Source organism: Rutilus rutilus (assembly GCF_951802725.1).
Source record: "Rutilus rutilus genome assembly, chromosome: 19".
In the NCBI taxonomy this organism is placed as follows: Eukaryota; Metazoa; Chordata; class Actinopteri; order Cypriniformes; family Leuciscidae; genus Rutilus; species Rutilus rutilus.
Window position 1 is genome coordinate 20127777 of NC_140232.1, and position 24504 is coordinate 20152280.

Consider the following 24504-nt stretch of genomic DNA (forward strand, 5'->3'; position numbering starts at 1 on the left):
CTACCAAATTGCCTATCACAGTTTTTGGCTAGATTCAAGAAACTCACGTGACATTAAACCTATTGAACCTATTCAGGTTTCTGCATAGTGGAAGGCGTCATAGTTGGGTAAACTTCTATAGCAGTGAATGAGAGACTACATTAAATATATTTTTTTGTGTTTCCATTTGCTCAAATAAAGAATAACGCCACAACAGCGTTTTCACATCTTTCAAAAAAAGTGAGATATCGATAATGGCAGTCAGAAGAGAGAAAGATCATGTCAATTTTACCCTCACAGCTTCTGTATTAGAAACACCCTCACAGCAGCATTAACTCGTTTTTTTTGTAATAGCCTATAGTGTACATACATTTAAAAAAAACATTCTATATAAAAAAAAAAATTGCAGGATTTACGATGCTGATGATCGTTAAACCTGTGAAAAGGGTCCAGCTCGCTCATTGTGAACAAAGTCAGACCCAATTAAGTAAAGAAGATAATTTTGTGCTTAGTCAAACTGCTTTAAGGTAAAGTATCTAGTAAAATATACCATCAGATAATGTTCACTGAATGTCATTATAGGACTGAAGATTGGTGCAAATAGCTAGAACTTGTGAATTGACTTGCTAGCTAAAGAGTGACATGCGCGGGTGGGTCAAGTAAAAAAAAAGATTCTGATTAATTGTGGGTGGGTCGCGGGCGGATTATATGAATCATTAATGATGATTATTAAAACAACGTGTAGGCCTACATTATGTATGCGACTGCGAGTGTGTTGCTGAAATCTGAGTGGTTGATGAACTGCTGTTTGGTGAGGAACTCCCAGATACACACAAAATTATGTAAAAATGCCCGCCTTGGAGAATATTCACATTAACACAGTCGGTCGTTTCTTAAATCAATGTAAAGCCGCCTTTCCACTGCACACGACATTCGGACTTGGAATTCGCCACCTAGTGGCAGGCGTAATGATCTTTTATTATGACAGTATGCGCCAACTTGTAGTCTAGGCCTATGTTAAAATAGCATCTTCTAATCTACACTAAACGGTGATATTACGATATTCTGTACTCTTAGCCTACGTATATCTAACTCCACAGTTAGGCTTCTCTCGCACTTTAAATGACTGTACATTTTGTTTGTATTTTCAAATTACAAATTACTTGTATTTTAAATAAATACTTTTTTCACAGCAGTTTTGAATTTTGTATTGCATTTAAATACATTTGATGCGTAAGTATTTGTAATTAAAAACTTTTTGATGTATTTGTGCCCATCTCTGACCAAAGGCGGATTAACCATATGGTCAATTGGGCAGGTCCCCAGGGGCACCCCGTCCAGGGGGGCACCACGCAAATATTTTTTCTCTTTTAAAACAAGCAGCGACTCATTCTCAAATGTATTTCTAGCCTAGGCCTATACCAGGGTTTCTCAAACTCGGTCCTGGAGGGCCACTGTCCTGCACAGTTTAGCTCCAACCCTGATCAAACATGTTACGAAACTGCTCCGAGACACGAGGGTTAAGATCCAAACGCAGCTTTATTGTGGGTAATCCAGAGGCGTAATCCAGTGTACAGGCAAAAGGTCAAAACACAGGTAGGCAGTCCAAACAAACCAACAAAGAAACAAACAAAACAGGCAGGGACCAGAGGCAAAAGAGTAATCCAGGGAACAGGGCAAGAAATCCAAATAAACCAAAAGACAAGAAACCAGGGAAAACGCTCGGAATTGCAGTGTAACACTTAAACAATCAACCAATGACAACATGACAACAGACAGGGGAACACAAGGCAAGATCACATGACTAGAACAGGGGATCACATGACAGACAAGAACCAGGAACAATAAACAAAACCCAAACCGTGACATAGCCCCCCCTCTATGGGCGGCTCCCAACGTCCATCAAAACAAAAACATAAGTTCAGGAGGGTGGTGGAGCGGAGGCGGTCTTGGGGGAGGGATGGAGGGCCAGGCCCGTGCAGAGGAATAGATCCAGGACATGGCAATGGCAGGCCTGGGCCATGAAGCGTGGGTGGACCAGACAGTTCAGGGGGCCAGAGCAGACCAGGGTGTGCAGGCGGCCAGGGCGGATCAGGATGTGCAGAGGACCAGGGCGGAGAAGACCCCTCGGGCGGCCACGGCGGAGAAGACCCTTCGAGTGGCCACGGCCAGGGCGGATCAGGATGTGCAGAGGACCAGGGCGGAGAAGACCCCTCGGGCGGCCACGGCGGAGAAGTCCCTTCGGGCGGCCACGGCGGAGAAGTCCCTTCGGGTGGCCATGGTGGAGCCGGCATTTCAGGAAACCATGGCGGCGCGGCCTCCATGGTCCCATCGCGGGACCTACTGCCCCCCCCCCCCCCAAATTTTCTTGGGGGCAGCTACAGGGTCATAGGCTGGAACAAACATCGGCTCAGGAGCAGACACCGGCTCAGGAACAGACACCGGCTCAGGAACAGACACCGGCTCAGGAACAGACACCGGCTCGGCGGCGGCCATCTTGTCAGGGGACACAGGCTCGGCGGCGGCCATCTTGTCAGGGGACACAGGCTCGGCGGCGGCTATCTGGTTTGGAAACGTTGGCTCGGCAGACGTGACCTGAACAGTCTCTGACTCTCTGGATCGGCAAACGTGACGTGCACAGGCTCTGGATCGGCAGACGTGACGTGCACAGGCTCTGGATCAGCAGACGTGACGTGAACAGGCTCTGGATCGGCAGACGTGAACAGGCTCTGGATCGGCAGACGTGACGTGCACAGGCTCTGGATTGGCAGGCGTGACGTGCACAGGCTCTGGATCGGCAGGCGTGACGTGAAGCTCAGGCTCGGCAGGCGTGACGTGAAGCTCAGGCCACGCTGGAAACCAGTCCTTGGACCAGAGGCAGGGACCAGAGGCAAAAGAGTAATCCAGGGAACAGGGCAAGAAATCCAAATAAACCAAAAGACAAGAAACCAGGGAAAATGCTCGGAATTGCAGTGTAACACTTAAACAATCAACCAATGACAACATGACAACAGACAGGGGAACACAAGGCAAGATCACATGACTAGAACAGGGGATCACATGACAGACAAGAACCAGGAACAATAAACAAAGCCCAAACCGTGACAAAACACACCTGAGCAAGCTAATCAATGTCTTCAGGATCACTAGAAACTCACAGCTAGGTGTGTTTGATCAGGGTTGGAGCTAAACTGTGCAGGACAGTGGCCCTCCAGTACCGAGTTTGAGAAACCCTGGCCTATACCCTTTCATCAGAACGTTCTAAAGTCCCTGAATGTTTTGTTGAAATTTATTATTTTCATATATAGCCAATTTTTTTTTTACGCTCGATCTGCTCCACGCTAGGCTAGTGAAAACGCACTGTGCAGATTCTGGGAGTGTGCTGTGCGGTTTTGCGTCCTTTGAATCGAAATGAAACGTCTTGGTTACTAACGTAACCTCGGTTCCCTGAGATGAGGGAACGAGAATTGCGTAAGGCTAGCTTACGCTATGGGAAAACTCCTTTCCTCAAGAATATTGAAGTCACATTTTTAAAACGCAGTGCAGCGCGAATACGGTCATTGGCTGTGCTGCGGCAACTGCACGAACCTATGGCGAGGCGGCTCAGACGTGCGAACCAATCAGGGCACTTCGCGCCCTGGCACGTCAGAGATGAAAGCACAAAAGCACGGCGGGATACGCAATACTCGTTCCCTCATCTCAGGGAACCGAGATTACGTTAGTAACCGAGACGTTCCCTTTCGAGAGGTCTCTTGTATTGTGTAAGGCTAGCTTATGCTATGGGAACCCCCTTCAAAACGCAGTGTGTGCTTAACTTCGCTCCATACGGTAGCCCGAGGCAAGATGCCTGAGGCTGTGAAAGAGTAATGTATGAACCCAATAAGCCAGTCAGGGACGGGCTTCATATAGGGAAAACAAGGAATGGGCCTAATGAGGGCCAAACTCTTATAATGTATATATAATATATATATGAGAACCATAGTTCGAATTAAACCAGGACCGGATATGTATCGGGCCCAAGTTTTAGGGGGTTTGTGCTTACACATTTTATATTGAAAGTACCCTTGACTGCAAAACGGGAACTTCCAGGTTATAAAACCTGATAAATGTGGACGGCGAGGCCCAGCCGGCCGCCGCACAGATATCTTCAATGGGTATTCCACTTGACCCGGCCAGCCCAAGACGAGGACATGCCTCTCGTGGAATGAGCTCTGACGCCTAAGGGGCAATGAAGGCCCTTAGACTCATAAGCCAGCGCTATAGCATTAACTATCCAGCGCGATAATCTCTGCTTTGAGACGGCAAGCCCCTTGGTGCGGCCGCCAAAGCATACGAAAAGCTGTTCTGACTGTCTGGATGAGGCAGAACACTCCAGATAAACTCTGAGAGCCCTGACGGGACAGAGTAAATTCGCGTCTCTTTCATCCTCTGGTGAGGAAAGAGCTGCTAGGGAAATAACCTGTGCTCTGAATGGAGTCGAGAGCACTTTAGGAATATAACCATGCCTTGGCTTAAGGACGGCTCTGGAGTCGTTAGGCCCAAACTCAAGGCAGGACGCGCTCACTAACAGCGCGTGTAAATCGCCCACTCTTTTTATGGAAGCGAGCGTCAGTAAAAGAGCAGTTTTGAGCGAGAGGTGCCTGAAAGCCTCCGGAAGCGGAGCCGGCCCACTCGTCACAGTCGGATGCAGCGATGGGAAGGCTGTCATCCTTCTCTTAGTCCTCGTCCGATGCCCCAAAAGGGATGCCCCTTAATCGTCTTAATCCACCACTGCCTTTGACAGTTCTCTCTCTCTCTCTCTCTCTCAAAAGTTAAATTGGGAGGGTTTATAGGAAAGAGTGTGTACCCGATTCGATTGTCTCGCTGGAAATGGTTGCTAGCCCAGTTGTCCTACAGGGGAAGAGTTTTGGTCGCTAATAATTTAGTGGCTTCTACTCTTTGGCATAAACTGTGTGTACTGCAGCCACCTACAGGACTAATTCAAAGCATTTAAAGGAGGTTGGTGACCTTTTTCTGGTCAGGACAACACTGGATTCGATCAGCCGCATTGTATCTTCCAGTACAAGAAGGCGGGCAGGGCTTGGTGGATATCAAGTCCAGGATAATGACTTTTCGGCTACAAACAGCCCAAAGACTCTTCTATAATAAAAACTCTGCCTGGATGGACACTGCAACAGCTCTTTTAAGGAGGGCAGGTGGAATGGGTTTTGACAAACATTTGTTTTTAATGCAATTGCAAGAGAAATAAATGGTGGATCTCTCTTTATAGATCTGTGCTGGAGGCCTGGAAGGTTTTTATTGTATCAAGATCATCTAATACACCTGCTGGTCATTGGTTGTTAGAGGAACCATTGTTTTTTAACTCCTTTTTATCTTCAAGACTGTTGTCATCTGAAAATGTGCGAGCACGACTGTTAGTGGCTGGGTGCAATAAGCTGGGACATATCCTGAGAAGTAATTTGCAAGACTTGAGCCAAAGAAGTGGTGTGAAATCGATCCGGTTTTTACAACAGTGCATTGCAGAGATATTCAAGGACTTGAGCACAGATTATCAAGTTTTTTTTTAAAGACCCAGATGTCCTAAATGAATGAGTAGGGGTATGGTCATCTTTTTCCTTCAATCATTGTAAGCGCGGCTGTGGAAGACTGGGTAGAAGATGAAAGCTGTTTAACATTGTTTGACATTTTTTTCCAAAAGGCTGCTGGCATACCCTGTACAAATGTCCGATCGACAAGCGGACAGGTGACCTCCAGTGGAGGATTGTACATGGGGCAATAGCTACAAACAGACATGTGGTACACCTCAATCCTAGTGCTGGGGTGGGTTGCCCCTTTTGTTCTGATACAGAGTAAATTTTTCATCTCTTTGTGCAGTGTTCACGATTGGGTAATTAAAAAAAAAAAAAAATTTAAGTGATTGTTTTTTGTCCCTGGGTGAAGATTTTTCTTTTCAATTGTTCATTTTCAGGCCAAAGTATTAATTTCAAAAGAAAAATGTGTCTGTTTTAATTAGTTTTTTATCTGGCACTGCAAAATTGGCTATTTGGAAGACAAGGAAAAACAGACTATTGGGGCAAAGGTCAATAAGCGTTGTGCCTATGTTTTTAGGTTTGGTAGCTTCTCAATTGAGGGTGCAGTATGCATACTACTAGATGGTGGAATCTCTACCAAAGTTTATAGATTTATGGGGAATAAATGAAGTAATATGTACACTGTATGATAATGAATTGGTTTTGAGGTTTAAAAAAAAAAGGATTGTATTTTTGTAATAATAACAAGTCAATTGTAATAATAAAGGTTAACTTAATCCTCTCTCTCTCTCTCTCTCTCTCTCTCTCTCTCTCTCTCTCTCTGTGTGTGTGTGTGTGTGTGTGTGTGATCCTAGTAAACCCTACTTTAATGGGGACAAAATGTCCCCACAGAGATAGTAATATCCAAAATCACTTGTTTTGTTCCCATGAGGAAACAACTTCATAAATCACACAAAATAATTTTTTTTGAAAAAGTAAAAATGCAGAAAGTTTTCTGTGATGGGTAGGGTTGTAAAATATGGGTATGTATAAAAATATATTATGTCCCCATGTGTGTGTGTGTGTGTGTGTGTGTGTGTGTGTGTGTGTGTGTGTGTGTGTGTGTGTGTGTGTGTGTGTGTGTGTGTGTGTGTGTGTGTGTGTGTGTGTGTGTGTGTGTGTGTGTGTGTGTGTGTGTGTGTGTGTGTGTGTGCGCCAAGCTTTGTGCCATGCGTGATTGTTTTTCCCAAACCAATTAATGTAAAAATAAATCATTCAAAATATAATATAATATAAAAATAAAAACATTTTGGTCTAAATTGGTGTGTAAAATAGGTTGTTCAGACACAGATTAATATTTATTTTTATTATTTTAAAGAATTAAATACTCTCCAAAAGGCACAATCTCCTGTCAATAAGTAGTATCTAATGAATAAGTACTATAATAAATAAGAAGTATCAAATGTGGTCCCTGCCAACCCAACACTTCATCACAACTTCTCCATTCAGCTAGATTCGTCATCCATAACTCCATCAAGGTCAGCCAGGAACCTTGGAGTTGTAATTGATGATCAATTGAACTTCACAGACCACATTGCTAGAACTGCCCGGTCCTGCAGATTTGCCTTATACAACATTAGGAGGATCAGGCCCTTCCTATCAGAGCATGCTACACAACTCCTTGTCCAAGTGCTTGGTCTATCCAGACTGGACGATTGTAATGCCCTCCTGGCTGGTCTTCCAGCTTGCACTGTCAAACCTCTGCAACTGATCCAAAATGCTGCAGCTAGAGTGGTCTTTAACGAGCCGAAGAGAGAACACGTCACTCCTCTCCTCACAAAACTGCACTGGTTGCCAGTTACCGCTCGCATCATCAAATTCAAGTCACTGACGTTTGCCTATAGAACAACCACTGGCTCTGCTCCCTTTTACTTAAACTCATTACTTCAGACTTATGTGCCATCCAGAAAGTTGCGCTCTGCAAGTGAATGTCGTCTTGTGGAGTCATCTCAAAGAGGCATAAAATCTCCTTCTCAGACCTTTACCTTGACTGTTCCCTGCTGGTGGAATGATCTGCCTAACTCAACCAGAGCTGCTGAGTCCATAGCCATTTTCAAGAAACGGCTGAAGACGCATCTTTTTCTGCAGCACTTGATCCAGTACTAACACTTTCTCTTCTAATCTATTTATTTAAAAATATATATATATATAAAAACGTAGCCTACTGCTTTAGATTAAACTAAGAAGGGTCATAGCACTTGCATATTGTTGTCCTACTGTTAATTTAACTGCTTCTATTGTTCTCATTTGTAAGTCGCTTTGGATAAAAGCATCTGGTAAATGAATAAATGTAAATGAATAAATACTAGTAGCCTAGTATACAATAAATAAATATCTATGTACACAAGTATCAAATAAATAAGTGCTAGTATCTAATAAGTAGCCTATTATCTAAAAAATTAGTACAAGTATCTAATGAATAACTACTAATATAAAAAAAATATGTAGGCCTACTAATTGGAATACATAGCCTACTAGTCAAAACTGAATAGTTGATATCTGAATGACAGATCCCTATAGAATAAAATAATAAGAATTTAAAGTGTGTTACTAATAACAATAGAATAGTTATAGTCACTATTGAAATAAGTAGTATGATTAATAATGAAATAAATAAATAGCCTAGTGTTTGTTTAATAGGTAGCCTACTAGGCTATCGAATGATAGCCTACCAGTAGCCTAAATGAATAAATAAGAACTATATCTAATAAATAAGTTATAGCCTAGGCTATATCTTTTAAAAAGGTACTAGAAACTAAAGAATAAGCGTAGCTAATGAATAAGTACTTTTACCAAATGGAATAGATAGCCTACTAAAAAAAAAAAAAAAAAAAAAAATGAGTATACTACTAATAGCATGAAAATAGATAGGCCAACTAGTACGTTTTAAGGATTAAATGTTAAACCGCTTGGCTCAAACCGGTTACGGTATTATGTGTTCTTCTCTCATTGACAGATAGAGTGCATCCACTGCACTGTCTCCGCGTGCTGATATAGCGTAGCATACTGTGTATTAGACTGTAGTCTCTGTTAATTCGTTATTTGTGTTATAATTTGCTACTGAACTGAACCGACTGGTTCTGCAGGTTTATAGAGGCTCATAGCGACCGGACGGCAAGCTGCTGCTGTAAAACTCCCATGAACTGACTGACAGCCCGTCCAGCCAGGTAACGTATGAACACTGATCTGTTAAATTATTGCCTGATCTATAATAATAATAATCTGCTAACTGTGATGAAAGTAGCCTTGTGTTATGTAAATAATTATCAAATCAGATAATAGAGAAGTGCTTTAGCATGCAGGCTAATGTTGTCTGGTTCGACTAACCTGATTCAGGTCATAACTACGATGTTACACGCAGTATAATAATGCGTAGCATACATAACACTGCCACACATAACACGGAAACAAACACGTTGCGCAGAACGTTTCTAGACGCGAGGATTCGACATTTTGTGGGGTTTCTTCTTTTTTTTCTTTTAATGTTTGATTTTTCGTTTGGTTAGCCTGTAAGCATGCTAACTTAACAGGATGTAAACCTTTGACGGTTATGGAAAACTGGAGCAGCCTGTCCAGATCAGAGCAGAAGAGCATTTGATCGACACTAATACAGTTAAAGTTAAAACATATTTTAAGTCATGAAATTGATTATACTGAGTCAAATCAGTATCAGAATTTAACTCAAGGCCCCCCTTGATATTTAGAGGCTTTTGCACATTATGTTGTTCATTTATGTCATTCATTTATGTCATGTACTTCAACTGATTAATCAATTATTGAAATGCCAAGAATCTAATATTTTGAAACGTATGATACATCTGTTTTGACTACATCTATGCACTTAATCTTTGCATTTTGACATACATTTATGTCAAAACTCTCTAATCTTTGCATTTTATATATGTCATCATCAGACTTGGATTGTGAACTGTTGGACAAGGTAGAAACTCTGGGGAGTTTTAGGTTTGTCTCCCCATGACAACGTGTCACCATGGTGACTGCGGCTCCAACAGTGATGCCGAGCGGCGCACCTCTGATGATGAGAAAATGGAGAATGTGGAGCCCGCTGAGATTGGGCCGCTGTTGACAACTCCAGCTAAAGCAGAGAAATCCAGAGTGAGTAGCGAAAAACAAAACAAAAAAACACTACCAGTCAAAAGTTTAGGGTCAGTAAGATTTTTTGGTAGCACTTTATTTTATAGTCCTGTTCCCCATATTATGTACTTATTATAGTTTTCACAATAACTGGGTAATAACTAGGTACTAACCCTGAACCTACCCCTAAACCTAACCTTAACCCATGTAGTTTCCTTATATTAACCAATGCTTTCCTGGGCAAGTACACTGTAAGTACTGTACTGTATTGTACTGTAAAATAAACAAATTTCAAATAAATACTGTGGTTTTGCACTTTCTATTTATCAAAGAATCTCAAAATTCAGTTTTGCCATCAGAGGAATAAATTACATGTAATTATATTACAATTTGTAATTACATTTTATAATATCTCACTGAGCATAAGAGACTTTCAAAAACAAATCTTACTGACCTCAAACTTTTGAACAGTAGTGTACATTTAATAGATAGAATGAAGCAAGAACACCTACATTTAACTAAAAGCATGATTGTTTTTTCAGGGTGCATCTGCGTTTCCTGATGAGGATGAAGAGGAAGAAGAGGAAGAAGAAGGTTTGCGGGTGGTTACACTGCCCATGCAGGCACACCATGCCATGGAGAAAATGGAGGAGTTTGTACACAAGGTGATGTTCATCTTTAAATGTCCAAAAAGTGTTACTTTTGTGATTGTAACGTAAATGTGGCCTATTTCTAGTATGAGATGTTTGTATTAAAGCAAACTCTTACCATTACTAGGTGTGGGAAGGACGTTGGCGAGTTATTCCATACCATCTCCTCCCCGATTGGCTGAAGGACAATGATTACCTGCTGCATGGACACCGCCCACCCATGCCGTCCTTCCGTGCCTGTTTTGGGAGCATCTTTAGGATTCACACAGAAACTGGAAACATCTGGACACACCTGCTGGGTCTGTGCTTATCATATTTAACATTGTGACGTAATAATGCAAAAATCGGAAAACTTAACAACTTGTGGCTGCTACATGTCAAGCGACCACCACCAAATAGTCTTTGAGAAACGTTTTGGGGTCAATAAGATTTTTAAAATGTTTTTGAAAGAAGCCTCTTAATGCTCATCAAGGCTGAATTTATTAGATCAAAATGACAGTAAAAACAACAATATAAAAAAATAACTGATTTCTATTTTAATATATTTTAAAATGTACTTGATTCCTTTGATGGCAAAATTAAATTTTTTGCATCATTACTCCAGTCCTCAGTGTTACATGATCCTTCAGAAATAACTTAACTATGCTGACATGCTGCTCATGCAATATTTGTATTCATTTGACATTTAATTAATATCAGGGCATTTTGATGAATAGAAAGTTCAAAAGAAAAATGTTTTAAGTAAAAAGTCTTTACTGTCATTACTGATCAATTTAATGTGTCAAAAAAAAAAGAATTAATTTCTTTAAAAAAAAATCTTACTGACCACAACCTTTTGAACAGTTGCGTATGTCTTATAACCCCAGGACGCTCCACAACCTCTGGAACTTAAAAGATGAATTGTATGATATTTGTAATGTGATAATCTGATATGTGTGAATCATTGCCCTGAGGATGACAAAAAACCACACCACATTGACATTTAATGTCAGTCAAACTTGTAATTATGTTGCTGGTGAGTCATTTTGGAGGCTAATTAAGCTATCACAACGTCTCCCTACAGGCCTAATTCTGTTCCTGTGTTTGGGCACACTAACAATGCTGCGGCCGAATGTGTCATTCATGGCGCCCGTGCAGGAGAAGGTGGTTTTGGGGATGTTCTTCCTGGGTGCAGTGCTTTGTTTGTGCTTCTCATGGCTTTTTCACACCGTCTACTGCCACTCGGAAAAGGTCTCCAGAACTTTCTCCAAGTAAGTGACACCGGTTTTTATGTTCTATGTGTGTAGGCATATTATGTGTAATGCATCACCTTCAGTAACTGCAGTGTAATTTTTTATGCCCCTAGGTTGGATTACTCCGGTATCGCTTTGTTGATTATGGGCTCATTCGTTCCATGGCTGTACTACTCGTTTTACTGCTCTCCTCAGCCGCGGCTAATCTATCTATCTGTTGTATGTGTGCTGGGCGTCGCTGCCATCATAGTTGCCCAGGTTGACCGATTCGCCACCCCTCGCCACCGGTGCACACGTGCAGGTAACACACTCCCCTGCTCCTCAATAATAGTCCACCTTCATGATTGATTTGAGATGTTTGATAAAACATTTCCCCATCTTCAGGTGTTTTCCTGGGCCTCGGTCTGAGTGGGCTCATTCCCACAATGCACTTTACCATCACAGAGGGTTTTGTGAAGGCAACGACAGTGGGTCAGATGGGCTGGTTCTATTTGATGGGTGCCATGTATGTCAGTGGAGCAGGACTGTATGCAGCACGGATACCAGAACGCTACTTTCCTGGAAGATGTGACATCTGGGTAAGAATCAAGGGAACTTTTGTTGCATGTAGTATTGTAAAGAAGCCTAATAGCGTAATGTTCATGCAAGTATACTCATGGTCTCGATCTGTTTTACTTTTTCAGTTTCAGTCTCATCAGATATTCCATGTGCTGGTTGTCGCAGCGGCGTTTGTCCATTTTTATGGAATCTCAAACCTGCAGGAATTCCGCTATGGTCTGGAAGGAGGCTGTACAGATGACACTCTGCTGTAAAAAAACAAAAACAAATCGCTTGAACTTTGGCCGGTGCCTGCTCACGTCACAATGAACCTGGACCTGACATAATAATGATTTAAAGATTTGTATTATCTCTGAGGGATTTAACATACAGTATATTTAAATAAGATTTTTATTTGTTAAGATACTTATAATTATTGATAAATGAGGTAGTCTTGTGTTTATATTGTTCTTTACTATTTCAGTACAGCACAGAATTTATTGTAAATCACTGGAATGAGTCATAAAGCATTACAGGGGTCTTCAGAGACACTACCTCCTCTAACACTTTTTTTCTGACAGTTTTCTGATCTACTGAGTGGTTTTTCATCTAAGGTTTGATTTACTGATTCATGGTTCTGTACTTTGTAAGAATTTTAGGGAAGACACACATGAACATGCTTAGTTCTCGGTTTCCTCAAACATGTTTGCATGATCATTTATTAACTTTTGACCTGAAATGACCCAGAGCTTCAGCAGTGGGATTCACAATAGGGCACATGCAATTTTATGAATCTGTGAATCAGGATTTCAGTCCAAAATACTTGTATTGGTTTTGGAAATCATAGAAGTCAAGATATTTAAAAAGAGCAGAATAAAGATGAAACACCAAGAATTACTTGCTTTGGTCATTAATAATCTTTTTTTGAAAGTATGCTGTCCTTTTGGCAAGAGGATTTTGTGTTAAACACATTACTTTTTCTAAGTAGGGTTTGTGGTTGAAGGATAACATATCTGTTTCTTATTTTATGTTATCTTATTTAACTGTTTATTAATATTTTGAATAGCTTTTATTTTTTACTTTAATTTTAGTGTAAGTTTTAGTAATATTGTTATGTGCTTTTGCCATTTTGATTAGTTTTAGGTTTTTTTTCTATATAGCTTTCATTTTTTCCCCCTGGTTTTTGTAATTTGAACTTCAGCTTATTTCAGTTATTTGATTTCAGCTTGATCTTTAATTACAAAAACTATTTTTAATAGTTTTAGTTAACAATAACAACACTAAAAGGATAAATTAATTTTCTATTGTAATCTATTTCCTATTTTCTTAATGAAAATACTCACATACTTACCCAAACCTAGCACCAGTGTCATTTAAGCCCAACTTGAACTACAAATCACCATTAGCCATCATATAGCAAAATATATGGTTTGTCAACATATTTTATGACTACTTTTCACTTAAAATAATTATATAGAGAGAGCTGTTCAGTTTGTAGTCCAAACTGCAATTTACAACGTTTTATCATAAAATTATGTTGTTGTTTTTTAAATTAAGTTATCAAATGAAGGTCAGAATGTGTAGCGATTTGAGATGGCATTACGAAACGCGCGAGCACAATTAATAGTGCGCAGAGCCGCTGAAAGCGCACGCGCGCTGGTGACGTCGCAGTGTTTTGCTGGGGATGCGCGCACACGTGAGCGCTGTTCTTTTCATTGCTGGAGTAAAATTGATTCAATTCACACCTGCGAGGGTCTCCCTGTTAGGGGTGCCAGCAGATGTCCAAATAGACCGCCGTGTGCTGTCATCCAGTCCTGTTCCGTTTCTGTTCTGCTGTGGATCAGCTGTACGCTGTGAGTTCACATAAAGATGTTTATGTGTGGGTTAGCATCCGTTTTTAGTTAGCCTTAGCATGTAGCCTCATATCACTTCTGTGAAACTTAAACTCTCACCTGATTTACACCAACACTTTCAGATGAAGTTTTACTAGGAAAATACTAAATACGAAGAAAAGATTCCTGTTTTCCGTCTGTTGTTACACAGGCGTAATGTCCCTCAGCCTACAGCTAACGTTAGACCTTTTCTAAAATATTTCATTGTTTATATATTTACATGGTTGTATCGTTATGTTTCAGAATGCCCCTTTATTTCTAAGATGCTGCTGAAAATATTAATGTATCCTAAAGGATGCGTAGTGAGCCGTTTCATTGAGACACTGCTTCTTTTGAGACACACATATTTTTGGTTAACGTTAATCCTTTTTAAATGTAACCTTCTCAACAAATGTCAAAATACAGCTGCATATTTCTCAGCTAATGCTGCCTTTACGTGCTATCGGAATTATCGTAAATACTAGTTTCCTTGTTAAAAAATTGGACATTAACGCCCACTCAAGTCAAAATTTGAATGCGACGAGCTCGTAATCACGACTTCAGAAGTGGGAAGTAGGAATTTTCCGATAGTACGTGAAGGCAGCATCATACACAGATACAAAAATTGACACAAATGGTCTATTTTATAGGCCACCCAATAATTATAATTCTGTCATAATTTACTCACCCTCATATCTTCCCATCCAAACCCCTATGCCTTTCCAAACTTTCTTCTATTTATCTTGAAATAAGACATTGTGAAGAATGTTGGTAATCAAACCATTGTCCATACAACGAAAGTTAGTGGGAACCAAAACTGTTTGGTTACCAACATTCTTCAAAATATCTTCCTTTATGTGCCACAGAAGAAAGAAAGTAATACAAGTTTGGATTATGTGTGTATTTGGGATCAGCTGTGTTGTTTTAGACTGGTCACTGATTGGTGTGTCCTGCAGAAATCATCATCCTGCAGTGCCTGAGGCTTTGCCACTCCACCCCACCCCCTGTCGTCATGGCGCCCAAGGACATCATGACCAATTCGCACGCCAAGTCCATTTTGAATGCCATGAACGCCCTAAGAAAGAGTAACACGCTGTGTGACATCACTCTGAGGGTGGAGGGCACAGATTTCCCGGCCCACCGCATTGTGTTGGCAGCTTGCAGTGATTATTTCTGTGCCATGTTCACCAGTGAGGTAACAAACACCCTCTATATTCACACTCATCACTCGAGTTACAGAAATCACTGTGGTCTTAACTGGAGCTGTCTGTCCGTTGTATTAAAATACACTCCATTGGGGTCCTGACATGGCAGTTAGCAGAAATGCTTCAAAATTTCCTGTCCTCTCTACTAATCCATATCAATAAAATTGGCACATATGTAAAAACAGAAAAAAACACTTTGGTGCAATTCTGCTCCTTCACATTAGGAGGTGCAGGCGGTCTCTTAATATTCTCAGATATGTTGAAGCTGGTTCAGTGTTACTAGAGTGAACACGACACATGCATTCAAGCTAGATGCAAACTGATTATGACAATGTTGTACAATGTAAGAAAAATAGTTATATAGCATAATATAGGGATATATAATATACAGATGATAGTAATGATGTTTTTTGTAGGCCAGCCTGGAAGTTAGCGTCACCCTGGGTCCCTCAACAAAAAACCCTAAGATTTTTCCATTGGCTGTTGATTTATTGCAGAACTTAAGCTCCAACAAAAATGTATGATTCTTACACATTTTGTTCATCATGATAATCTTCACAAATGAACATCACATTCATGAATTTTGAAGCCTAAATACAATCATCAGAAGTCAAAAGCTAAACGTAGGCTATAAACTAACTACACCAAGGTCTCGTGGCTTTAAAGGAACACGCCACCGTTTTTTTAAATAGGGGTTATTCACCGTCTCCCCTACATTTAGATAAGTGGGCAAATGCATTTTTGTCTCAGTGCATGCTTTGTCTTAGTCTGGCAGCGCCGCCGCTAGCTTAGCATAGCATAATGAATGAAATCCTTTGTTGCTGGATAGCATGTTGTGAGTGAAAGTGATAAAAAAGAAAAAAACGGATTACTACTTGTGGCCTGCATATTCACAAGTACAAATAGCAATGCAGATTAAGACTAGGCGATTTCCTAGGCAGATATTGATTTGGGACTATATTGGGGTGAAGCACAGGCTTGGGCGCAGAGATATTTGCCCACCTATCTAAATGTAGGGGAGACAGTGAATAACCCCTATTTAAAAAAACGGTAGCATGTTCCTTTAACGTCACCACCATTAGGCTTCCAACAACTCTTTCAGTCTTAATTAAGAAAAAAACTATTCCTGAAAGTTTGAGTTAAAATAGTTTGCAAGGGCACACATTTAAACACAATGAGGCTGTAAAAGTGGACTAGTGAGTAGATGAGGTTACCTGTTCGGCTGACTACAGCCTCTGTAGTCCCATTCAACCACTTGTTAGCAACCACCTTTTTTTAAAACACGTAAAAGTCAAGTTTAAAGTAATAGAATAAAATATGAAAATATTTTGAGCTTGTGTTCACCAAACACCTTATTTCAGGCATTTATCCAAAAACCCATTAAAAAAAACCCATTGACTTAAGGACAATGGAACGGGAAGTGCAAAAATGCTAACGCACTTCCGGTTTTTGCCTACAAAAATGCGCCATCCTTGAAGCACTCTATTATGATAATATTACAGCTGTGGTGATAGGGTAGAAATATTATGCATTTGCTGCACTTGTCACTTTTTTTTGTTTCGGTCATTTGTTCCTGCTGTAGCTTTTATTTTGTACTCACAATCTGAAATGCTGGTTCTGGAAAGCTGGCTTATTTCTTATTGGTCAGTTTTTTGCCAAGACAAGGGAAGAAAAACGTGTGATGGCTTTTACCCCAAGTATGAATAAATCCATAAGCTTGCATCATGTTTAATCTACAGTCTAAATTGTGTTTTGATTTTAAATGTGGATGTAAAAAGAAAAATCTTTTTTTTTTTTTTTTTATATGTCTATTTTCTTGTTACTCCATAGCTTGCGGAAAAAGGGAAGTCCTTTGTGGACATTCAGGGCCTCACAGCGTCCACCATGGAGATCCTGCTGGATTTTGTTTACACAGAGACGGTGCTGGTTACTGTAGAAAACGTTCAAGAGCTGCTGCCCGCTGCCTGTCTCCTGCAGCTTAAAGGTACAAATACACAAACCAGCCCAGCTCACATTGCTGTTTCTTTGTGATTGGATTCTAACATTAACAAACCCATTTCAGATTTGATTACATGTACAACATTTATACATTTTTATATGTGAAGTATAACACATTATAATCATATTTTTAACCTGGTATGTATATGATTTTACATGTGATATGTAAAAAAAAAAAAGATTCTGCATGATTTGATTGTTTTTCTGTTATGAGGAAATTAACATCGCATGCTTGCTGAGATCTGAGCATGATAAGGAGTCACTGAGACTCTTAATTATGAAGGAGACAAACACAAGTACAAACCTGCATGAAATCAGGGTGCAAATATTGCCAGAGACCTGCTATTACAGCTCTGCTGCTGAAGATAGAGATTAGAGAAGAATTTGATTGATCTGTAAGAAGTTTTTTTTTATTCAATCTGTGTCTGTCTTCACTGTCTCCACAAAAGAAAAACATAGGACGTATGGCCATTTTTACCAAACATTAACAGATGTATCTTAAAGGTGCAGTAAGCAATTTATGAAAAACGCTGCTGAAAGTGGATCGGACCGAACATCAAAACACACTTGTAGCCAATCAGCAGTAAGGGCTTTATATACTCATGATGGAGGAGGAGAGAGATCTCACTGCACAGACATTAGCAGAACGACTATAGAAAGAGTGAGATGGCAGAGAATATACAAAAGAGGATAAGGAGTCACTGGGCCAGGGGAATATAAATTGGGTTACAATCAGGCAAGAGGTAGGACCCGCGTTAATATCGGAGAAGCTTTCCAGCGCTGGAGAGACCTTAAGGAGCGGGAAGGCCTGAAAACGGACGCCGAGGTTGCTTTATTTCTTCTTGATACGTGAGTAAATGTTGGTTTTGATATGCTGTCTATTGCTTGAATATACTCGTGTCTGTCGTCTTTACTTGTTTGTTCATTATTATTATTATAAGCCTGGTACGTCTAAACCTCCTCCACCGTCCGTTTTAAGCATCGTGTAAAGTGTGTCCGAAAAGTGAGAACACTTCTAATATGTTTATTTCTTTTGGTTCCCATTTTACTGATCGCTATAACCCCTTGATCTTGTCACCGTTGTAATATATTAGTTACTTGGACTATCGTGTTATGTTCATGAAAACACAAATTGCTTTCACTTATTGATGACATCATACCTCGGGCGGCAGGCCTGTATTGCATGGCGTGTATGTGAATGTGTGGGCGGAGGCATCAAGATAGGGGTGTGATCCTTTTGGGTAGGGGCGTGTTTGTTTTCGTGATTTCAAATATCAACAGCGTTTGCCAGAAAGCGTTTACTGCACCTTTAAGAGAATGCACACCAATCAGCAGTTACTTTTACCTGGTTTTAAACTTGACAGTAGTGCTCAAATATTTATTCTTATTATCAAATGATGAAAACAATTGTGCTACTTAATATTTTTGTGAATTGTTTTTTTTAAAGGATTTTTTAATGAATGGTTATTTTAAAAGAACAGCTTTTATATTAAACAGATTTCTCGTTGTGTCATGTGTAGTTAAACATGCACGAGTCAAAGATAAGCAAATCACAAAGGAGAACATGCAGGTGAACAGTCAAAACTACACAGCAATTGTACGTTGTCTGAAAAAGGGGGAAAACTGTTCAGGCATCCAACAAATCTATTCAAACTAGATTATTGAAATCACTCAATCTAGAAGACGTTTCTGAGAAAGTTTGTGACAAAAAACGGCCTGTGACAAAACCTAAAAGCTTTTGAAGGTTGAGCTCTTTGTCCTGATATTGAAACAATGTTTTGAACAAACAAAATGTAGCTTGACACTCAGGTAACACCTGCTCCCGACACTCCCTGCTGTCAAAAATGATGGTGGCAGCATTAGGCTTTTGGGTTACTTTGAGCAGAAGGAATTGGAAATCACCATCAAGAGCAGTATAACTAGCCAGATCCCTCAGGCGATCTGCATTAGAGACGAAAACCCGTTTCCCAGCACACCAATTGCCAACAAGAAATGAATGTTCTTGAATCATTAAAGCAGGTTTGTCTGCAACAAATTAAACTGAATATGTGTGCGGGAATTTTTTTTTTTGAGTTTGCCTCTTTATATCTGCTTGATGAATTTATTCAATTTGCCTGTTGAGTGGATGTTATTCTGCTATATTTAATGCACAAATAAACCAGTCTGATGTTATTTGTGTGTGTGTGTGTGTGTGTGTGTGTGTGTGTGTGTGTGTGTGTGCGCGTGTGTTCTTTACAGGTGTGAAAAGGGCTTGCTGTGATTTTCTTAATAGTCAGTTGGATCCATCAAACTGCCTGGGAATCAGAGACTTTGCAGAAACGCACAACTGTCTGGACTTGATGCAGGCTGCTGAACTGTTCTCACAAAAGCATTTTGCTGAGGTGGTGCAACAGGAAGAGTTTATGCTGCTCAGTCAGAGTGAAGTGGAAAAACTCATCAAGTGTGATGAGATCCAGGTGAGATTGTCTGCTCTATTTCACTCTGAATGAGTCCCTGCCTTCAAGTGCACCTGGGAAACTCGTACCTTTGACTTATTGCGACAGTGCCACACATTCAAGTCAGAAACATAACACGGAAGTAGTCTAAACGAAACAAATGAATTATATTGTGAACAGGAAACAAATTACTACATCTGAATGATCATTTCTCTAACCCTATCTAGCCCCTTTCACACTGAGATTCCGGAAAATACACAGATAATGTGTCCCGGGATTTGTCCCGCGATCGTTTGATTTTGGTTCATTCACACTGCCAGTGATTTTCCGGAATCTGTGAAAATGTGTTCACACACATCCCGTAAAGACACGTGACGTCAGGATGTGATAACTCCTATCAGATGTCAGTTCTGCTGATAACTCTTCGTCATTTCGACACGAAGACGAATCCATACTCCTCAGTAGCGCCACTGGGTTTGCCGAGTGGCTCGTTCCCCATATGCTGTAGCACAGGTTGTAGAAAGGCCCGTGTGATGGCACGTGCTTCATCACTACAACATACCCCTTACGGCATTGGTCCTGGCTTTTGTTCACACAGGGCGCGTTCAGGGACTGATCCCGGCAATGTTACTAGGTCCCCATCCCGGCATCAATCCTGGGACGTGTTTGCGTTCACACAGAAGGCACTAGCAATTTTACAGAAATTTCCCGGGATCAATGCGCTGTGTGAAAGGGGCTTAGATTAGAGATATATTATATTTTGTTATCTTGTTTATCATCTAGAATTTTGAGTTTTGATCTTGTAAATATGACTTTGCTTGATCATTTATGTGCTTGAAAGTTGTAATTACAATATTTCTGATTCCAGTTGAAGGGCACAAGCAATTAAAAAACACATTATGATAGCACGTAGGAACCAGTTCAGGCTGGTTTGGAGTCCCATATTTCTCCGCAAGTTTAAAATGTCTTTCTTTTGTGTTTTTGAGACTTTCAGCAACAAAGTGTAATAAAGACAAGTAAAAACGCAAGTGCAGACCTGTAACCCCCCTTCTTGTCTTGTTTTATGCACACACGGACTCTCAGACAAAAACACGTACCTTTTGTGTTGTTAAATTCTTGTCTCTCACCACGGTCCATTAATTCTGAAGGTGTAATTACAACGTTTGGACTTACATTTATAGTATCGTGCAGAAGTCAGATCTAAACCATGAAAATTAGAAGCAACAAATAAAGTTTGTGTCTCAACAAATCTGCATGTTACTGTACATGTGTAGGTTGACTCAGAGGAGCCTGTATTCGAGGCAGTTCTGAACTGGGTGAAGCACAACAGAAAAGAAAGAGAGCCATACCTATCTGATCTACTGGAGTATGTGCGCATGCCGCTGCTAACCCCACGATACATCACAGATGTCATTGACATAGAGGTTAGCTTCTGCCAAATACACGCTGCCTATATGAATGTAAAGGATGCCGCAGTTACAAAGATCTTAATGTTCATGGGGTCAGTGTCCCCACCTGTGTTTTTTGTTTTGTGTGCGTTACTGCATGATATTTGTACATTTGTATTAAGTGTTTGTATCTGTTTCAGCCATTGATACGCTGCAGTCTGCCATGTCGAGATTTGGTGGACGAAGCAAAGAAGTTTCACCTCCGGCCAGAGTTACGCAGCGAGATGCAGAGTCCTCGAACCCAAGCGAGACTCGGTCTGATGCCTCTGTGTGTTTTCAGTATTTAGGCCTGAAATCCTTCAGTCTAATTAATCCTCTAAATATATCATTCATTGTCATTTCACTCTTTCGCTGAATCAGTTTGGCATGTCTTAACATGTTTGTGATTTTCTTGTGAAGCCTAGTACAACTACTTTCTGACACTGGAATGGGTTTTAGGTGCCAAAGAGGTTTTGTTGGTAATCGGAGGATTTGGCAGCCAGCAATCACCCATAGACGTGGTTGAGAAGTATGATCCCAAGACCCGAGAGTGGAGCTTTCTTCCTGTGAGTTATGCTTTACATTGATAAAACATTTCCCCGGTGTCAGTGGACAAAACGGCCACTGAAGCAAACATCATGTCTGTTTAGCAGAGGAAGGACCGATAACAGATTCCTCTTAAAACATCTTTTATGTTCCAGAACATTGCAAGGAAGCGACGCTACGTTGCCACTGTCGCCCTGAATGATCGCGTTTACGTTATCGGTGGGTATGACGGCCGATCGCGGTTGAGTTCGGTTGAGTGTTTGGACTACACTGCAGATGAAGATGGAGTCTGGTACTCTGTCGCCACAATGAATGTACGCAGAGGCCTTGCAGGAGCTACAACCCTCGGAGGTACCTATTCTGTATAGGGAAATTATGCTTGTTCTTACACATTCGTAGAGTTCTAGTGGTTTCTTCTGTATTCTGGGTCAAGGTGGGTTGCGTTTATGAAGATTTACAGGTACGTGAGCATTGAATGAAGCAGTACAGGTCACATAAGACTGAAACAAAATCTGCCAACCAAACAAGTTCAGTGAGTTTATGTGGGTTCCGTGGATGTAGAGAAGGATGATTTTCTTTTCTTAGGCTACATCGCCTGAAGCGCTTTTCTTTTGTAAGTCGGTTGAACAAACCAGCATTATTTCAATCTGAAAGGTTATTATTTTTTTTTTACTAGTCAGCTTAGACTGTTTTTTCTTCTTTCACAGATATGATCTATGTTGCGGGTGGATTCGATGGCAGTCGACGTCACACCAGCATGGAGCGTTATGACCCTAATATTGACCAGTGGAGCATGCTGGGAGATATGCAGACTGCCAGAGAGGGAGCAGGACTTGTTGTAGCCAGCGGCCTCATTTACTGTTTAGGTAGCGTTTTATTAGTTGTTGAAGGTAAATGAATATGACTGGAAGTCTGGATGTTTCTTCTAGTTTTCTTGTGCTGAGAAATCAGGAATGCGGTTGCTCCTAACTAGCATCAATAATGGCAGGAACTCAAAAGGCTTGGCACAGACATGTTCAGATAGACATGCAAATTTTCAGACTTGGTAAACATTTTGTTGTGGCTTCAGGTGGATATGATGGTCTGAACATCCTGAATTCTGTAGAGCGGTATGACCCTCACACGGGACACTGGACCAGCGTCACTCCCATGGCCAACAAACGCTCAGGTACACTCGCAGTCTCCTTTTTACACATTAAATATATATATATTTTTTTTAGATTCTACAACAGATCCTAAACTATTTGTGAATAGAATCATTTCTCTATAGTGCATGTTGCATATACTACTGTTGCGCATTTTTTTCTTAAATTACAAAAACAATAATTGGCAAACCCCCAGTGAAGACTACTGCTATATACTGTGACTGCTTATATTTATGTTGCAGGGGCTGGTGTGGCTTTGCTGAACGATCACATATATGTTGTCGGAGGGTTTGATGGCACAGCCCACCTGTCTTCCGTAGAAGTGTACAACATCCGCACAGACTATTGGACCACCGTGGCCAATATGAGCACGCCACGCTGCTACGTAGGAGCCACAGTCCTAAGGGGCCGCCTCTATGCCATTGCAGGGTAAGATGTCAATATATTGCATTGAACCTTTCCCAAATGTGTTTGTACTGTTGTTACTACCAGAAAATAAATGTATGACTTGATCATTTGCTTTGATATTGCATCTATGTTCTTTCTGCAGATATGATGGGAACTCGCTGCTCAGCAGCATTGAATGTTACGACCCTGTGATTGACAGCTGGGAAGTGGTGACTTCAATGGCAACACAACGCTGTGATGCAGGAGTTTGTGTGCTTAGAGAAAAATGAGAAGAGAAACTATTCGGACATAGAGGCGCTTTATAATGACTTCTGGATGCTGGAATCTGTGCTCCACTGCTCAGTGGAGCATCAGATCCCATTACCAGCCTTTTTATGACTCTTTCCTCTTTTTGGATTTAAGTTTTTTGCCATCTGAGATCTCAGTCCTTGTTTTCTTTTAATGAGGGAGAAAAACACTAACTTTATGATGCAGTGAACATGTGTGTTTCACGTTTTTGTTCTCTTCATGCAGAACTCTGTGATCTTTGATTACTTGTGAGATTCACTCAGTTGAGTCCTTTAAAGTGCAATATAATAACCTACTGGTGTCAAAATGTCTCAGAGAAGAGACAAGTATGTGTATGCCTTACTGCCCAAGTGACTGAATCCTTCCTGAAGGAGAGAATATTGTCAGATTCATCAGGATGCGACAGCAGAGGTGCTTTGCGTAATCTGTTTTGATCCTGTCTGTAAAGTCCGTTATGACATTGTCATCTTCATCATCTCTGGTTGCTGGGGCTCTTCTCATTGACTCGACCCTTTATCAATGTGCCTGATGCACCAGGGATTTTTCTGTCATGTACAGAAGAACCATCAGCGAGATATCATAAAGCCAGTGTGCTGGTGTTTTAAGTGTGAATCTGAATGCATGGGTGAATTTAGCTGTGCTCTCTCTCAGTGAAAAGTGTCTTGTTAAATACTGAAAACTGACCCATTAATATGAATGAAGGATGACGTGCATGGTGGATGTTCTGCAGTATATCATTGATGTGGTATGCTGTTTTAATAGTGTGATTCCATGATAAAGACAATAAAGGAAAAGTCTGTTTATCATGTAACAAAACTTAAGCCCTTAACGAACGTATCACATCATCAGCTTACCTGTAAGATCATTTTAAAATAGAAGATGCTAGAAATCAATCTCAAGTCACACTGGTCCATGCTTGCTGAATATTGCCATGGTAGCTGCACTCCCTCTGCCAACATGACAAAAATATTACAATTACTGTCTGGTGATTTGCCTATTATTTCATGAAACATTTAAAGACCCATTTAAATTGTTAGATTTGCAGTTTTCTTTATTGTGCTGACGTACTTCCTACTGAAAAAGGAAGTTGAGACAATAAGTACACCTGGGAAACTCAA

General features: G+C 40.7%; 2 protein-coding genes across 2 annotated transcripts; both read left to right on the top strand.

Annotated features, from left to right (window-relative positions):
• The first annotated feature begins 8470 nt into the window (after nucleotides 1-8470).
• On the top strand, nucleotides 8471-12958 carry adipor1b (adiponectin receptor 1b). Its single transcript, XM_084389504.1, has 8 exons — nucleotides 8471-8716; nucleotides 9464-9665; nucleotides 10187-10309; nucleotides 10422-10593; nucleotides 11358-11544; nucleotides 11640-11827; nucleotides 11911-12104; nucleotides 12210-12958. The coding sequence occupies exons 2-8, from the start codon at nucleotides 9525-9527 to the stop codon at nucleotides 12336-12338; spliced, it is 1134 nt and encodes a 377-aa protein (XP_084245630.1). The 5' UTR covers nucleotides 8471-8716; nucleotides 9464-9524; the 3' UTR covers nucleotides 12339-12958.
• A 754-nt stretch (nucleotides 12959-13712) lies between these two features.
• klhl12 (kelch-like family member 12) lies at nucleotides 13713-24421 on the top strand. The gene is made up of 12 exons (XM_084389507.1): nucleotides 13713-13916; nucleotides 14891-15129; nucleotides 16970-17123; nucleotides 19376-19593; nucleotides 20847-20996; nucleotides 21161-21275; nucleotides 21459-21565; nucleotides 21701-21896; nucleotides 22253-22411; nucleotides 22615-22713; nucleotides 22933-23119; nucleotides 23241-24421. Exons 2-12 carry the CDS (start codon nucleotides 14947-14949, stop codon nucleotides 23365-23367), a joined length of 1695 nt encoding a protein of 564 aa, XP_084245633.1. The 5' UTR covers nucleotides 13713-13916; nucleotides 14891-14946; the 3' UTR covers nucleotides 23368-24421.
• Nucleotides 24422-24504: the final 83 nt, after the last annotated feature.

Excerpts from the sequence above, each read along its gene's own strand:
- adipor1b (XM_084389504.1), top strand. The coding sequence starts at position 9,525 with ATGACAACGTGTCACCATGGTGACTGCGGCTCCAACAGTGATGCCGAG. Across the intron at positions 9,666-10,186 it reads CTAAAGCAGAGAAATCCAGA|GGTGCATCTGCGTTTCCTGA; the intron begins GTGAGTAGCGAA and ends TTGTTTTTTCAG. Across the intron at positions 12,105-12,209 it reads CTGGAAGATGTGACATCTGG|TTTCAGTCTCATCAGATATT; the intron begins GTAAGAATCAAG and ends TTACTTTTTCAG.
- klhl12 (XM_084389507.1), top strand. The coding sequence starts at position 14,947 with ATGGCGCCCAAGGACATCATGACCAATTCGCACGCCAAGTCCATTTTG. Across the intron at positions 15,130-16,969 it reads GTGCCATGTTCACCAGTGAG|CTTGCGGAAAAAGGGAAGTC; the intron begins GTAACAAACACC and ends GTTACTCCATAG. Across the intron at positions 23,120-23,240 it reads CGCCTCTATGCCATTGCAGG|ATATGATGGGAACTCGCTGC; the intron begins GTAAGATGTCAA and ends TTCTTTCTGCAG.